Genomic DNA, 18,439 nt, shown 5'->3' with positions numbered 1-18,439 from the left:
GCGCGCCTCGATGACGACCAGTGACAAATGTGAGGTGGGGGCGGTCATGTAGGTTACACCCGACAACTTTTGGCGCGACATAAATTAATATGAAATATGTCAAGGTGAATATCGCTGTATTCCTTCTCTGATTAGGGGGGGGGGGGGGGGGGGGGGTTGACGTGCCACCCCATCACCAAATCAACAACTGATGCAGTTTTGATGGCGTGTGTGTGTGTGTGTGTGTGTGTGTGTGTGCGTGTGTGTGCCTGTGTGTGCGTGCGTGTGTGGGTGTGTGCGTGTGATGCGACGAACGATGATAAAAAAAAATTAATTAAAATAAATAAAATCAAGGCTTCCAAACAGCCAGATTTTTTCTTGGCCAAATAGTCAAATAGAACCTCACATTATCAAACACCACAATCATCCTGACTCCCTTGAAAAACTCATTGATTTTAATTAATAAAACAATCGACTACAGTTGGATAAAACTTATCTTTTCATTTTTTTTAAAATAAAAGATTTTTTTTTAAATGAATAATAATAGAAAAACATTTCTTAGTAACCAATTTTGAACTTGGCCATCTGGCAGCCCCCATCATAACCAGCTGCAGTCAAGCCAGCCACAGACATAAGAGAGGGAGGGGACTGTGAAGTTTCCTGTGGCAACCGAGATGCTCGTATTTTTTTTTTTCAAACGAATCACTGCTCGATGACGTCACTGACTCGAAACCCGCCCGAAACCGACTCGATTTTAGAGGACTCGATCGAAAACCCGCTCGATTTGATCGTTTCAAACTCGACCCAGCACTATATGCTAGCTACTACTACTACTACGATTTGTAAAATTTCGCGCTCGTACTTTGTTTGCAAAAGTATGTGATCTGATTGGTCAAAAAATAGAGACTCAAGGTCAGAAGGCAATCATCATCATCATCGTCGTTGTCGCCGCCGTCGTCATTGTCATCATGGTTACCCTGTCCTGGTGAGAATGAAGTCTAAAGGGTGTTTGTTGACCGAGGGAATGACAATGAGCGGAAATTTGAACTTTTGCTGGCGAATGTGACGTTAGGTGAATTTTTTTCCACACGATTTTTCATTTTCATTTGGAACATGTTAGAGTTAAACTCATTTGGCATTTAGCACCTTGTCACAAAAGCTGTCTGACTGTCTGGCAACCGGGACACAGGAAAGAAAAAAAATGGCTGCCACCTAGCATTGATCAATGAGTAAATATTGCTTTGATGCTACCCTTGTTCAGAGTAGTATAGGCTGCTAAACTTCATGAAGAAAAGTTGCCTCTGCAGACCTTATTTGTGATTTGATTTCATTAACATGGTTGAAATATTTAGAAAATGCAACACTGACGAATAAATACACAATTTGCATTAAAAGTTAAAGTAAGTACAACGTCAACGACGAGTAATATGTTATTCTAAGGTCTACTAAGTCTAAGAGTGTAAGTGTAACTTTATTAATTGTAACCTGATACTGAACGAGTTGAGTATAAATTGTATAATATTATTACTGATACCGATTTCATACTCCTCTCTCTCTCTCTCTCTCTCTCTCTCTCTCTCTCTCTCTCTCTCTCTCTCTCTCTCTCTCTCTCGCTGTGATTATCCCCAGACACCTGTCTGGGGATAATAAAAATTTGTTATCCCCAGACACCTGTCTGGGGATAACGAATTTTCAATATCCCCAGACGCATATTTGAAACTCCGCTCTTTTAAACAATTATCCACATTCCAGAATATGGAATGTTTCCAGATGCACATAGAAATAAGGAAGGTTAATAAAATATCTATAAAAACATAAAATTAACCAACATTAAAATCAGTTGTTACTACATATACACAATATGCGTCGGTGGGTGTCATGGCCGAATGGTTTAGTCGTCTGCCTTGGAAGTTTGACCATAATCGACGTTGTGGGTTCAAATCCTGGTAACGTCACTTTTTTTTTTTTTTTTTAAATTCCGTCTTCTTTTTACAGAACGTTGAGAGGGATAAATGTCCCATCCATCCTCCCCCCACCTCTTTTTTTTTTATTATTAAACTCTCTCTCTCTCTCTATCTCTCTCTCTCTCTCTCTCTCTCTCTCTCTCTCTCTCTCTCTCGTCCCCACTCCGATCTTAAATAATAATTAAAAAGCAAACAAACAGAAATATTCAGAGAGCGACCAAATGGTTAGATAGAGGAGAAAAAAAACCAATTGTTTTAAAAATAAAAACAATTTAAGAAATTCATGCTCAGAAACGGAACATTTACATAAAGGTTTAGCAAACAAAAAACTCTAAGGTTTAGGTCAAATATAAAAAAAAGAAAAAGAGAGATTTCCCTCGGAGCAGGGAATAGTGTTAATAATAATAATAATAATAATAATAATAATAATAATAATAATAATAATAATAATAATAATAATAATTGTAATATTTGTTATTATTATTACTATTACCATCATAATCATTATTATATTATTATCAATAATATTATTATTTTTATTATTAATACTCTTATTATCATACTATTACTATTATTTTTATTTTATTATTATTATTATTATTATATTATTATTATTATTATTATTATTATTATTATTATTATTATTATTATTGTTATCATTTGACCAAAACAAAAAAACAATAATAGATCTAGAGCAAATTAAATAATGAAATAATATTATCGGAGAAATAAAAAATTCAACTAATTAAAAAAACTCTTGCTCGGAACTCGGAACAAAAGTGAAAACAATGAAAATCAATTGGGAAGAAAGAAAGAAAAAGTAAAAAAAAAAAAAAAATGTGCGGGGGGGGGGAAGGGGGGGGGGGGGCGGTCGCGACTGGTTCGAATCTGTGCAGCTAAAAGGATTAAAATGAAAGGTGGCCTAACCCACTGAGCTGCCTATCCACACCGCTATCGGAATATCTTAAATTCATACATGAGCTAAACATATTTCCACCATTTTTTGCTTCCTTATTTTGGTAGTTATTTTCATCTCTGATTCGAATAAAAATATGTTGTTGGATCTAGTTTTGTGGACGTGTGATACTAATATGTATTGTCTTGTGCGAAGCAGACTGGAAAATAACAGGTGTCGGTTTTGGGCTTTGGGGCGAACAACACCATGGCCTAGGAATTCGTCCGCGAAATAAAAATTATTCCCGGTCGTCCCCAAAATTGTGGCCAGAATGAGCAAATTATAGAAACAAGAGATGATCAATAAAGTTAACAGGTAGGTAGGTAATGAAAATTTAAATGGTTGGTAGACTATGAACAGATTTGATGATTAACAACTTTCTTCCTGGTTGAAAATAAAAAGTCGAATTGCCAGTTTGACGTTTTCAGATCAATATACAAAAAAAGAAATTTCATTGGTCCATTTGCTTTAAAATATTTTTTAAAAAAAAGAGCTGGATTTGACATTTGATCACTATTTACTTTCATCTTGTGTTAAATATCGCTTGGTATATTAACTGTTTTGGGACACAACCACTAGTATTTTTTCCAGAATATTTGGTATTTTTCACGCCTAGTTTGGCATTTTGCATAAAATCTTTCTGCCCACTTGCTACATGCGGCTGGGGATAACTATCCCCAGACAGGTGTCTGGGGATAACAAAAATTTGTTATCCCCAGACACCTGTCTGGGGATAACGAATTTTCATTATCCCCAGACAGGCGTCTGGGAATAATGACAGCCCTCTCTCTCTCTCTTCCTAACTTTCTGCATGGGGGGGGGGGGGGGGGGGGGGCGAGTCAATCTTGTACTTGTACATATTGGCAGTGTGAATTGGCGTTAGAGTCCGTGGTTGAGTGCAGAGGCCAACGAGCTTTCATTTTATTTTATTTTTTAAAATAATATAATAGATAGGAGTGCCGTTAGAGTTAGATGGTCTTTAGTAGTCCCCCCCCCCCCCCTTCCTTCCTTCCTTCCTTCCTTCCACGTTCTCTCATTTGTTGAATTAGATATTCATATTCATATGATTTTACAGTTACAGTCAGACATAAAATTGTTAGACTGAGACAGACCGAGTCATTCTTGTACTTGTACATATTGGCAGTGTGAATTGGCGTTAGAGTCCGTGGTTGAGTGCAGAGGCCAGCGAGCTTTCATTTTATTTTATTTAAAAAAATAAAAATTGGAAGCTGCTATTTTCACCGTACTGTACGGTGATAATAGCCTGACGTGTGTAGGAGGCTATTTTCACCGTACGGTAATATCTTGGTGAACGATTTTCACCGTACGATGATGATAGTGTGGGAAACTTTTTTCACCGTCCCGTAATATTATGCTGGACTATTTTCAGTGTACGGCCGAGAATCAAAACAACGGTCAAATTAGGAAATTTTTAACTTTCACAAATCTATCAAGGTTTGTTCTATATGATGACAAATTGAATAAATAAACGTCTGACAAAAGGTCCAAAGTGAAAATACAAATTGAAAGAAATGCTATAACGAGGAGCTTTTGGGAGGCCTCCCTTGTTCTCGGCAAACTTTTTCTTCTTTTTTAACTGGTCTGCACACAGGAAGAAAATGATGTCGGGTCGAATTCTAATGGTCTGGATGCAGAGGCACATACGTCACAGTTAGTATCCTGGCTTCTGATTGGCTAATACATACGGTGAAAATAGTCTGTCAGGCTATTATCACCGTGCGGTGAAAATAGCTTAAAACACTATTTTCACTGTACGGTGAAAATAGTCAGTCCGATAAAAATTAGATACGCAGATACGCAATGCCGTGCTGTTAGATGGCCTTAGTAGTAGTCCCCCCCCCCCCCCCACACACACACTTCCTTCCTTCCATGTTCTCTCATTTGTTGAATTACAAATTCATATTCATATGATTTTACAGTTACAGTCAGACATAAAATTGTTAATCACCAATTATATCTAATGGGTATCTATCATAGCCCTACTATAATACTGGCCGAAGCACCAGGATGATTGACCTTAGGGGTTAAGGCTATCGTATTCGTTACACAAGGCGGGGAAATTGAATGCGATTGAATGTGTGAGTCAGTAATAAAATTTTCGCCATTCTTTGTTTCGTTGTGTTCGTAACACAGAGAGGGGTTATTGAATACGTAATTAGGTACCGTGCGTAGTCAGTAATAAAATTTTCGCCATTCTTTGTTTCGTTGTGTTAGTTACACAGAGCGGGGAAATTGAATACGTAATAAGGTACCGTGTGTAGTAGGTACCGTGTGAAGTGAGCAAACACATTTTCATTCTTTGTTTCGACTTCACTGGTCACAACTGCTTTGTTTTCTCTCGCTTCATTCAATTCGCTGGATTTTTTAAATTTTATGTTTTTAATTAAGTGGAAATGTGATTATCATTGTTGACATTCAGGAATTTAGTTTACTATTTCTTTATCGGATTATTTATTCATTTTTCTAAATCACTTCTTGACTTAGAATTCCATCATCATGGGAAAGAAATGCAGCACGTATGGCTGCAAGTCGGGCTATGCTAGTGCGACAGAAATAATTCCAGTGTACAGTTTTCCTCTTGATCTTAATGAAAAGTTGAAATGGGTTCAAGCCATGCCTGACCAATTATCTGTTGATCAAGTGACCAAATATATGGCTAAACATTTTCCAGATTCAAAAATGAAGAAAGCAGGAAAATTTATGGTACCAGCTGTCAGCTGACCCTCCCACATATTTCGCTGACGCACCATCATCGTGTGCTGGTGTCCCTCAATCAAAAGGTAGAACAACAACAAAATCAACCGCTGCATCTAGGGTTCCTGATGAGGATCAACAATTGAAAGAATTTCGTATGAAAGACATATTAAAATCCTCTACATTTCCTGACGATTTGCAGAAAAAATTAGAAAATTACTCAGGTACTTTAATTTGGGGAAAAGACGATAACTTTTCTTTCCTTAGTGAATCGAGAGATGGGCCTATTTATGCTTTTTCAATTCATTTTACTTCCTTGGGTGTAGACAAACACGGAAACATAAAGGGAATTATTTATGAAGCATACGCAGGTGTAAAAAAAGTAAAGCACCCTGCTATTTGTAAAGAAATCAAATGCTGGTCACAATTCCAGGAGCTAGTTAATTTCATTTGCTCATCTATTGACACCCAGGATGACAAATTCAAATTTATTGAGAAACAAATATTTCTGATGTACCTTCCAAAAAACAAAAGGATATATGCAATGGATGATTTATGCAAAGCATTTTCATGGTATGCCGTTTCAAGACATCTGCATTCTCAATTGAGAGAGGTACTTCAACTTCCATCAATAACAACACTTCAAAGAGTAACGAGATCAGCAAAGAACATTGATGATGTCAAACTTTTTTCGTCTTTTTTTAATTCTAAAGAAGAAAGGAGCAGGGCTTGCATTATAATTGCAGATGAAGTTTATGTCAAAGCTTCATTAACGTACAGAGGTAATGTTTATTTATGAGGAATACCAGCTCCATGAGTGATGCACATTTTTGGTGTTGTAAAAAAATGTATTAATTAAATTAATAAATATTTAGTGAATAGTACAAGGGCTTACTTTTCCGAATTGAAACGATAAACAAATAAATAATCAAGTAAATATAACACAATAAATAACCATTTGACCATTTATATGTAATACATTTTCATAGATTCACCCTGGCCATTGTGTCCGTCACAGGGTTACATTTACCTATCTAAAAGTGTAAAATAAAATCGTAGAGTATTGAAATGTTGATGACATAATTTAATATTAATATGGCATAATTTAAAAATTCTGTTTAAGACAGTAAGGAAGTATCAGATAAAACTAGAAGGAGCTTTGAATATTAAAGTGACAAATATTTCAGAATCATTGCAATCAGGTTTACAGTAAGTCTTAAAATAAAGGTCATACTTTAAATTTCTTGTAAATCTCATTAAACCATATTTATCTAATATATTTTCATAATACAGTAATTATGTTACAGTGCCTATTACTGGGATGTCCAATGCTCATGTATAGAATCGATTTAAGAATAGAATATTGTGGTTACAGGCATATACAAATTGAATCTGGTGTGATCAGACAGGTAATATTTAAAAGTATGACCTTTCATTTTTTGATACAACTTATTATTACAATATATTTACATTTTAGGAGGGGAGGTATTTGGCAAAGCTCAAGATCAGCATGGAAAGCTTGCAAGAACATTATTTTGTATGATGGTGAAATGTTTATTTACGAGGAAAAAGTTTTTAGTCTCGCTAGTTATAGTTCCATGCCATTCTCTTAATGCAGAGTTCACCTATCGGTGCATCTCTAGTGTTATTCAAACTCTTGAAACGTATAATTTTAAAGAGACACTGCCTAGCATTTCCATCAGAGAATAAGAGTAAAGCAACAAGAAAAGTTGCCAAATTATCATCAACATCAATGTAACCAACTAAAACATCGCCACTGTTGCTTGTTTAACACCGCATTTAAGGTAAGATGCAATCTTCATCATCATCATTGACACCACATATCATTATCATCATTGTCATCACCATCATCATTTGTCCCTTCCCCAATCTTTTATTATCTCTCAAACATAATATCTTTTTCATTGTATGACCTACCCCCTTCCCTCTCCAACATTTTTCTTCCCGTTATAAATTTTTTTGCTCACTATAAAATTATCACAACTATCTTCATCATTTCCTCTTTAACACTACTACTACTGCTACTACTACTACACTACTACTACTACTACACTACTTACTACTACTACTACTACTACTACTACTACTACTACTACTACTACTACTATACTACTTACCATCACCACCATCACATTGAGGTGCTTCTTTTCCACAAAACTATGTTCGTTGTTACTCATCAAAGTTCAGTGTTGACTATCAAACTGCCCACTACTGTTAAAAAGAAACAAAATCCCCAAAGGTCTCTCTCTCTCTCTCTCTCTCTCTCTCTCTCTCTCTCTCTCTCTCTCTCTCTCTCTCTCTCTCTCTCTCTCTCTCTCTCTCTCCTCTCTCGTTGTTGTATTTTTAGTCCATCTCAAATAAAGTTTTGTGTACGTCTTATTTCTATACAAAGCTTAACTTGCTATCTCGTCATGATTTATAATTTGAATATAATATAGACTATTTATTAGTAAATCATCCCTCGACACGTTTAATGAGATAAATAATTACAACTCGCCTCTTACATCACTGCCCATTGCATACCGGTCTTTAGTAATTCTCACTAACACTAGACTAACACACTACCTGCACACTACACAGCGCTAGTCAATGGCCTTAACCAACTCGGCTCGATACGCGTGCGCCAAGGCCTTGACTCTTTTAGTACGCCATGGTATCTATACAAAAACATGTCAGTGAATATTTGAATCTGTTTTTGGCAGAAATGAGAGAAACACCACTCAATTCCAATGAGAGCAATCTATATTTAGGTTTCCATCCAACCAAGGCATTGATCACGCGATTTGTTGGTGTCCAACGATTGGATATGACTTAATGTAAACATGCTGCTATCTTTTTTTTTTTAGCATTTGCTGCACCATTATCTCTGGAGATGTCAATGCTACAACTACTACTACTACTACTACTACTACTACTACTACTACTACTACTACTACTACTACTACTACTACTACTACTACTACTACTACTACTACTACTACTACTACTACTACTACCACTACTACTATTACTACTACTACTGCTGCTACTACTCCTACTACTACTACTACTACTACTACTACTACTACTACTACTACTACTACTACTACTACTACTACTACTACTATTACTACTTACTTCACAATGAATGGATTTTACTTACTGAGTCCAGTATTGACTACCCCACCCATGAATATTTGGCCGTTGTTGGTTTTTGTCGGGTTGAATCTTAAAGAGTTTTCACTAAATACAATAGCTTTTATTGTAAAGCATAAACATTTATTCAAAAATAATTTATAATAATTTAAGTCATCACCTGTACTTTATATTTACTTCTACATATTTTTTTTTGGATTTTTCAATGTCAAACCCATATGTTTAGGATTTTAATACCTCTGTAAAACAAATTCTCCTCATTCCTAAAATAGAGAAAACTTTCTCTTAATGAAGAACCCATTTTGATTTTTTAAAAATGAATGTTCCACCTTTCGATGTGACTTATACTGTGGTATGCAGTATGAAGGACATAGCGGTAATGATTAGTTGAAGAGACTGACTCAAAGCGTATAGTAATAATGCAACTATTATTACTATATGCTTTGAGTAATATTCATGGCCAAATATTCATGGGTGAGGTAGTTAAGACTGAACTCAGTAATAAAATCCAATTGTTGTGAAGGAAATAACAGGCCTGTCAGTTTCGCAGGTTGTTTTCAGCTTTGATTTTTATCAATTTGCTGACAAAAAAAAATGTAGATATTGCGATTTGTATCCTATTTTATTTGTGGGTGGAAATCATTAACATTGCATATTGTTGGTTGGGAAAGAAAATTAATGAAAAATGAATGTATTTCCTAACTGAGCACAACTATGGATCGAGTCTGAGAGGGAATAAAGCCCATTTGGCTACTAAAGAGCTAAGCACATGCTACTAATGCTACTAGAATGTTATGAACATAGGTTTATTGACTTCATTCAGGGTGCAGTGAATTTAGCCTGGCAAGCTGCATTCAAGGCCCTGTGAATGTAGCCACTGTGATTCTAGTTGATACATTATGCTACCCTCAAAAAGAGTTCACCTTAGTTCAGCCAAATTTGAGATGTTTTTGCCTTTGCTTTCACTTTTAAAAGAAATCATTTTGCAAAAATTATTTTTTAAAACGTGCATGTTTTCAACTTTCTTTGCATCTTTTTGATTCATAGAAACTTTTGTTCATTAAAAATATAATTGCCTTATTGATTCGGCTCGTATCTACTATTTCTTATTTTTACAAGTGACGAGGTCTGTTCTGAAAATGACTTTGGTGTCACATGGCCTCTTTCAAAATTTGATGTCTGTTTAAAAAGTATGGTATCTGCTGACTATCATTATATCATCCATACTTTTGGGAAGAACAATTTACATAAATCCAATTGTTGATTAGAGATGACAATACAGTGCATCACGGAGATCTTGAACAAGTTGGGACTGGGTCTATTTATTCAAGATTTCTGTGTTTTCGAGTTTTCTGTGTTGAGTATTATACAATTTTATTTTTACAGATTCTTGTTCGTCATTTTATTTTTTAAACAAGTATGTTACTTATGTCGGGTATATGAGAGAGGTAATATACATTATTAATTGCATTCAAATGTGTCTTTAGTATTTCCCTAGACAGGTCATTTATTTCAAAGAAAAATATATAATTGTTTGACTGCTGCACCTACTTTTTTCCCCTCACAAATATGCATATAATATTTGCTCAAATCAGATCATATGAGCTGGAAAAAAAATGAGTTCAAATTAATGAAAAAGTTGATCAATATTCAAATGCTAAGTGTATTATTATTTTAAAAAAAAATCTAGGTGGGGTAAAACACATGCTGTTGTAACAAGTGGCTTCCAAGTAAACAAGCAGGAGAACAATAGATGATTGTTCATATTCGTATAATTCTCATTTTGTAAAAATGAAATCCATTTAATTTATTTTTTATTTTCAATAGCAAAATGTGGCATGAAGCAAGAAGACAAGAGAAGAAAATCAGGGGTCTGATGGTTGATCTCAAGAGAAGGGCAGACCGTCGAAGGGAGTTCTATGAAAAGATAGTAAGTTATTTTATTTCTTTCCTTCCTTTTTTTTTTTTTTCTCACTTTTTTATTTCTTTGAGTCTATTTAAATTTATAACAATGTACCTATAATGATCCCAAATAATCATACATCATATCAAGGTGACAGCAGTATTCACTGATATATAGTTAAACCTTACTATATTTCTGCCTTACCAATTTATTCAATTAATTCAACATTCTGGCAGCCTCTTCCCCTATAAGTCAGGCAACACTCTTAGAAAAAAGCTCAAAATCCAGCTTTTCAAAACACTTCTTTCTTGAATTGTTTGACTTTTGATATTTGTATATTTTCAATACTTGTGGTTCACACCCAATGTTGGTTTGGGTGGGTTTTGTTTGCATGGAGTTGTGACTATGGTGAATGCTGTCTTGAATGTAATGCCTGATAGGCCAACTGTCTTTTTGAAAAGCTTTGTGAGGTTTTGATGGAAGCACTTTACAAATGCAGTTAATTATTACAATTACCACCAACTTAGTGGTGATTACAGACCATACCACGCTAATGATAGCATTATTTGTGATGACACTCACTATGCCACCATGCTACACCTGCCCCCCCCCCCCCCCCCCCCCTCTTCACCTTGTTTTAATAATGACTTTACTCACCATCAACTTTTTACTTGAAAAAGAACTTTTTCCTTTTGAAGAATACAAACACAAATATTGTTATGCTGGTATTTTCCATCTGCCTATCCATGGGATTGATCCTGGATGAAGTCAATATTATTTTCTGACCCTCCTGTTCAACCAGCAGTGATGGCGTAGCTGGGTCTGTTAGATATGATGGAAAGTACTTTGAGAGAGACTAGCACCCTATCCAAAAGGTGGCAGGAATTGCGATTGTCTGTTTCATATTATAGAAATCGGGATAAACACTGGCTCCATGGGCCTAATGGCTCTGAAATACTACTACTGCTATCCACGATAGTAAAAAAACACTTGTTACAACTGCTAACAGAAATTCAAAAATGTTATCTGAAGTCCTGAATATATGTTAAAAGTTGGAGAAAAAAACACTGTAAAAAAGAAAAATGAACATCTCACTTTTGAATCTGATATAAACTGTTAATATACACCAAGGATCATAACATGGTGAATAGACCAATCAATTCCAAAATAAACTTGTAAACCTAAGAATAAGGATCTTTATCCCCAATAAGATGATAGAGCCTGACCGAGGCGACCAAAAGAGATAGGCAGAGCCACCGCGCATGACCCACTTTCTCTGCTGGGCTTAGTTCTGCGCACAGACGACCGCTCGAACCAACTCTCTCTCTCGTGTTTATTAGTTGTTCGCCCATCTCTCTCTCTCTCTCTCTCTCTCTCTCTCTCTCTCTCTCTCTCTCTCTCTCTCTCTTATATATTATATATATATATATATATATATATATATATTATATATATATATATATATTAATATATATATATATCGTTTAGTAATTGTTCGTTTCTCTCTCTCTCTCTCTCTCTCTCTCTCTCTCTCTCTCTCTCTCGCTCTCTCTCTCTCTCGCTCTCTCTCTCTCTCTCTCTTCGCAGTCTTTTATAGTTCATCTCCCCCTCTATCTTTCATTTAGTTATGCTGGACCAAAAAAGAAATCAAATGGAAAGAAGAAGAGGGGGTGGGGGGGGGGGGGGAGGGGGAGGGGAGGAGGAGGAGGCGGAGAAAGTAAGGAGGCAAGTGATATTTCAATATTTTCACTTCATAACGGTAATACAGTCATTGCCGATTAATTTGATGATGAAAAAATGAATGATGCAACTTTGATTAATACCGTGATTAAATGAATGGTTAGAATTTTGGAGGGGGGGTATCTGATGATGATGATGATGATGATGATGATGATGGTGATGATGATGATGATGATGATGATGATGATGATGAGGTGAAGGGGATGGAGGTTGATGAAAAGGAGGAGATGAGAAGGAGAATTGTATTGATGGTGTTAAATATGGTAACTTACAATTTCTAGCAAGATGATGTTGATGTTGATTGAGAGGTGAGCTTTTTTTTTAAGAATTAAGATAAATAGACAGAGACGCCAATTTTAAATTTGGCTCACAGAAGTTTCAGACACCACTCGTAGGAATTTCAATGCCGAAAGAGGAATTTCCGCACACAAGAAAAAGGAATTGGAATGGTATTTGGCATTGTGTTTACGTTTTGTATACTTCTAAATAGATAACTGATTAGAATTATACTATGATGAAGTAAAGCACCAAAATCAAATGGTAGAGATTGTAGTACTGGTGGTAGTGAGGATGATGTGGTGTTGGTGGTTGTAGAAATAGTGGTAGTGATGATGAAGATGTGATAGTGGTTGTTGTTGTTGTAGTAGTAGTGGTAGTAATGATGATGTGGTGGTGGTGGTGGTTGTAGTAGCAGTGGTAGTGATGATGATGTGGTGGTGGTGGTAGTGATGAAGATGAGGTGGTGGTTGTAGTAGTGGTGGTAGTGATGATGTGGTAGTGATGATGATGTGGTAGCTGTTGTAGTAGTATTAGTGGTAGTGATGATGATGTGGTGGTTGTAGTAGTAGTGGTAGTGATGATGTGGTGGTAGTGGTTGTAGTAGTAGTGTTAGTAATGATGTGGTGGTAGTGGTTGTAGTAGTAGTTGTAATGATGATGTGGTGGTGGTGCTTGTAGTAGTAGTGGTAATGATGCTGTGGTGGTGATGGTTGTAGTAGTAGTGGTAATGATGTGGTGGTGGTGGTTGTAGTAGTAGTAGTAGTGGTAGTGATGATGTGGTGGTGGTGGTTGTAGTAGTAGTGGTAGTGATGATGATGTGCTAGTGGTGGTTGTAATAGTAGTGGTAGTTGCAGTGATGATGATGTAGTGGTGGTGGTTGTTGCAGTAGTAGTGGTGGTGATGATGTAGTGGTGGTGGTTGTAGTAGTAGTGGTAATGATGATATGGTGGTGGTGGTGGTTGTAGTAGTAGTGGTAGTGATGATGTGGTGTTGGTGGTAGTTGTAGTAGTAGTGGTAGTGATGATGATGTGGCGGTGGTGGGGTAGTAGTAGTGGTAGTGATAATGTGGTGTCGTGGTTGTAGTAGTAGAGGTAGTGATGATGATGTGGTGGTGGTGGTTGTAGTAGTGATGATGATGTGGTGGTGGTGGTTGTAATAGTGATGGTAGTTGTGGTAGTGGTAGTGATGATGATGTGGAGGTGGTTGTAGTAGTAGTGGTAGTGATGATGATGATGTGGTGGTGGTTGCAGTAGTAGTGGTAGTGATGATGGTTATAATTCTAGTGGCAGTGATGATGATGTGGTGGTTGGAAGGGGGGGGGGGGGGGTGTCCTTGGAAGAATTTGACCTCACCGGAATTTGACAGAAGTTGCCCGGAACCCGGAATTTTTTGTTCCAGACCAGAGTTTTTTCAGTGAAACCGGAGTTTTGGAATCACTGAATAGACTATCAATGACAATTTCATTTTGATGTGTACAAGGACAAGATCATCCGGTTTTGTTTTGACTCAAGGCAACAGTTCAAGGTTTCGCTCGACGGCAGATGATGGCTTAGATGACACTATAGTTTTTAAATTACCTTTAAATTATTTTTCAATTGCAAATTAGATTTTAAAAGATACACACAACAAACATCATGGTGGGATTGGCAATCACAATGAATATATATCCATGAACAGAAATAATAACAAACGCGATAAATTCATTGTATCAACAGGTAATCCAGCGTAACTGTGGTGTGTAGTGTGTAATGTGTACACACAAACTTTGTTGACAATCAAATATCGCGGGGTATTAAATTTTAAGCCCAGCAGAGAACTCGCGCAATTCGGTTGGACAGGCCCGATACTATTTTTAGAAGGCCCTGAGCCTGACCATAGATCATCCTTCTACAATACTCAGTGAAATGCCTATTTTGCCTATGATTTTATTTTTCTACTTTCAATGATATAAAGTCTTCTCTTACTTATTTATCATAGCATTTGTTTACCCAAATCATTCATTGTGTCAAGGCCTTCAGTTTCTCCTCATGTTCTTTGAACATTGTGCTGTAGAAAGGTTGATTTTTGAAACATTCACCCCAAATGTTTTATTATTGGAGCAGTTAGTCTTGCTGTCTTTAACAATTGGGTATTCCACAAAATTTGCCAAGTTTGTTCTGTCGCCAATTTGTTATACTTCTAGTTTTGTTAAGGTCACAGACATAGTGATTGATCAAGGGTTTTTTTTTGTACTGCCAAATATGCTGTGGTCTCAGACATGGTGATATGGCAAGAGTTTACTATATTTTGTTTTTTTTTTGGTGTTTTTATTTCACAGAAACAAGACCCAACTCAATTTTTGCGCATGTATGGAAGACCTGTCAAAATTCACTTAGATCCTGCAGTCTCTATGGCAGCTGAAGGCCCTCAGAGCATGTAGGTTTTGTATAATATCTGCTGTGTGTAATTTTATTTCTTTTATTAGTAAAAGTTTTAGTATTGAAATATTAACAATCTTTATAATTTAAAAGCATTTTTCACCTTTGCTCATAGGTGATAAGAAATATTTGATAAGGTATTGATATTCTTTCAAAAATCTGTGGCAGGATGGCTTGGCAAGGAGATAGCACAAACATGATAGATCGCTTTGATGTTCGTGCTAATCTAGATTGCATCACAGAGTACAACCCCAACAGGTCATCGAGGTATTTATTTATTAATTTTTGTTTCTTTGTATAAACTATGAATCAATGGCTTTTATGTCAGAAGTTAAAGAAAAAGTGAACAATGTCACAAAAACTAATTTTAGTTTTGATTTCATTGACCAGGGACAAATTATTCACAAGCTTTATATGGCAAGTGAGTGAAGCTGGACTTGTTCAAAGTTAGTGGAATGATTTTGAAACTGTTATATCAATGTCATAAGTACAGTGAAAGCCAGTAATTTGAAAGTGACTTAATTGGAGTAATTGGACCAGAAAAGAATTTTCTTTTATCTAAAATAGTCATTTCTCCATCATATGAAAGCTGGTATGGAACAGTTTGGAGAAAACGCTCATTATTGAAAATCGTGAAATCGGGTATTTCCCATATATCCTTTTAGTTGTCAGGCCTGTAAATCTTCCATCTATTGTCGGATTTCCGACAGTATGATTTTGCTCTATAAGTGCTAAAAAAAAAATAAAAATAAAAAGATAATAGTAAAAATAAAATTCGTAACGCCAAAGAACAGAACCAATAAAAAAGAAAATAAAAGACTTTTATTTCGTTCCTCGAAAAAATTAGATTTTATTCCATTTCAAATGCCAACTTAAAAAAAAACAAAAAAGACAAAGACAAAACATGCCGTCTATCAGTTAGCTATAATATTATCATGCCACCTACACGTTCCGCTAGACGTGGATGTATTCACTGCCTGGCTACTGTGCCACAGCCAGCGAGAGAGGTCGCGAAGTTCGTGCGAGTCGTCTTCACACACACACCTAGTCAGTAAATAACGCACACACAGAAGTGTGTCGAACCGGACCGGAAGGTTTCTCTCTATTTTGCTACCGACACACATGCATATCTCCGGTTCTCATATCATTTTATCTATATCTTATTGGTTCCATCCCGATGTGAGACGGAAAAAAAATAATGCGAAATAATTATTTTTTTTTGAAATATATATTCTTCTTCGAAAGCTCTCACACGACCGCACCACCTCCTCTCTTTCTTCTTCATCGTCGTCGTCTTCTTCTTCTTCTTCTTCTTCTTCTTCTTCTTCTTCTTCTTCTTCTTCTTCTTCTTCTTCTTCTTCTTCTTCTTCTTCTTCTTCTTCTTCTTCTTCTTCTTCTTCTTCTTCTTCTTCTTTTTCTTCTATAAGAATGAATCCAAATAAACGAAAGAATCAGCTTAAAAATTTAACACAAACAGGAGTGAAGATACGCAGCTTTCCGTGTCTAGCACGAGATACACATCCTTCAAAAATGTAGGAATTGTTCTCTTCCTTTCATTTTACAACTAACTCAGACCTGGGCCCTCCAATTATTGGGATTTTTTTTTGGTACCATAAAATAAGGACCTCGTTATAAATAAGTAGGGGAAAGTGACATGATTTGACTAGTCAATTGGCGTGTCATATCTGTGTTGTGTCCATATTTTTGTCCTGTTGTGTCTATTTTCGCGTGTTCAAAAAGGTCCGACAATTTTTTCACCAACCATTTACAGGCCTGAGTTGTAAATTTCCCTTCTGGTGACAGCATTCTCGCATAATAATGTGATGATTATTAATTTGAGAGGATTTAGATGTTAACAATTTTATAGAATGTTAAACCTCATTTTGAACACCATGTTTGGAAACTATTAATTCTCTGTATAATTTTGAGGATATTAAGTTTCCTATGCATTTGCTCACTATCTCTCCTTGCTTCCACAGTTCAACAATGAATGCTCATGAGCAAGAAGAGCGGTTAGCAAATTATGAAAGATATCGAACTTTGGTTGAAAATGAAGCCTCTGGGTGTAAGTACTCGTGTTTTTTTATTTTTTTATTTTAGGGATAATGATTGAGGGAGAAAGTTGTTTGTTTTGTGGATAGTGAAAGATTTACATTAATTAATTATACGTTCATTACGTGATTAAAATTCTGATAATCACGATTCAAGTCCTGCTTATAAGAGTTCATAACATATTTCGTCTCTGGGTGAGGTTTTTTGTCCTCCCATAGTGGATAAGGAGGTCATCCTGTGTCCTCTACCCTCCCTTTTCTGTTTTTCAACTTACTTGCTGTCTTTATCTTGGAATAAGATTACTTGGTTTTGTCCTGGGCCTGGTTGTAGTTTTTGTTTGTGAGGGAACCAGTCAAATGCATAGTTATAGTTTTGTGAGATGTTTTTTTCATCGTAAATCATCTCTCTGTTATGTACTGTTATATATTTTATTTCTTTGCCTTTGCATCACAATATTTATCCTATTTTTCAGTGTCTGAAGAGCAATGCTTGCATCAGATCTACTTGGATGAACATTTTGGTACCATCAACAAGCCCAACGAGGAAGAGAAGAAAAAGTTTGTCAAAATCTAAATCATTATCATGTTAAGTGATAAGATGTAGAGAATACTTAGCTTTATACATTACTGCAAGATATCGAATAATTAAATCAAATTTGCTAAGATTTCTTAATTTTATATGCATTAGCAGCATGGAGATCAACACAAACCAGTCATAACATTTTGATTGTTATCAATTGTCATGTCAGAAACATGACAGTGCTTTAACTATTGTTCAATACAATAATTTTCACTGTAAAGGATGTACTTTCACTACACTACACTAGTCAAGATACGTATTTCTTAGTTAAAAAACAGTGGACTGATTGGTGCTATAGAGGGTTGAGACGTGGGATTCTTAAGTATGGGCAAAAAATGTCCTGATTAAAATAGTAATCTCAAAGATATTGGCCAACCATGACCTTCAGAGAAATTGCTAACTTGTAATAATGAAAATAGATATAGCATCTATAGGGTTATTTTTATGATTTAAATACATGTAAATGTAAAACATGACAAAGTATATAGTTTGAAAGCTTCAATACAAAACAAAATTTCCTGATTTTTAAACATGTTTTTTTAGGGATGATGACTATAAATTGCTTGTAGTATTGAAAGCATATTTGATGGGTTTTATATCGCAACAACTGGTCATTGCACGTGCTTAATATTTTTAATTACCAGCTCAGTAAATAAATGGAATGGTCTTTTTTACACACATAGCCACTATTAGAAAGGAAA

The 18,439-nt window shown here is 35.7% G+C and overlaps 1 protein-coding gene across 3 annotated transcripts in view; it reads left to right on the top strand.

Moving 5' to 3' along the window:
* Window positions 1–800: 800 nt before the first annotated feature.
* LOC144977121 (uncharacterized) overlaps window positions 801–18,439 on the top strand; it is a 44,731-nt gene continuing 27,092 nt past the window's right edge. The window contains exons 1-6 of one of the 3 annotated variants that reach the window (XM_078921971.1): window positions 801–1,051; window positions 10,597–10,699; window positions 15,008–15,105; window positions 15,276–15,374; window positions 17,087–17,172; window positions 17,632–17,716. In XM_078921971.1, the coding sequence (XP_078778097.1) occupies window positions 10,601–10,699; window positions 15,008–15,105; window positions 15,276–15,374; window positions 17,087–17,172; window positions 17,632–17,716 (467 nt within the window). In that variant the 5' untranslated portion in view covers window positions 801–1,051; window positions 10,597–10,600. Of the gene's footprint in view, window positions 1,380–7,130; window positions 7,151–10,596; window positions 10,700–15,007; window positions 15,106–15,275; window positions 15,375–17,086; window positions 17,173–17,631; window positions 17,717–18,439 lie in introns of those variants that run through there. The other 2 variants (XM_078921961.1, XM_078921952.1) reach the window with 2 other exon arrangements.

This window comes from Berghia stephanieae, chromosome 1, assembly GCF_034508935.2.
Source record: "Berghia stephanieae isolate SIO BIC M18660-M18661 chromosome 1, UCSD_Bste_1.3, whole genome shotgun sequence".
NCBI lineage: Eukaryota > Metazoa > Mollusca > Gastropoda > Nudibranchia > Aeolidiidae > Berghia > Berghia stephanieae.
The sequence above is the reverse complement of the archived record's forward strand: the minus strand, read 5'-3'. Positions and strand labels throughout refer to the sequence as shown.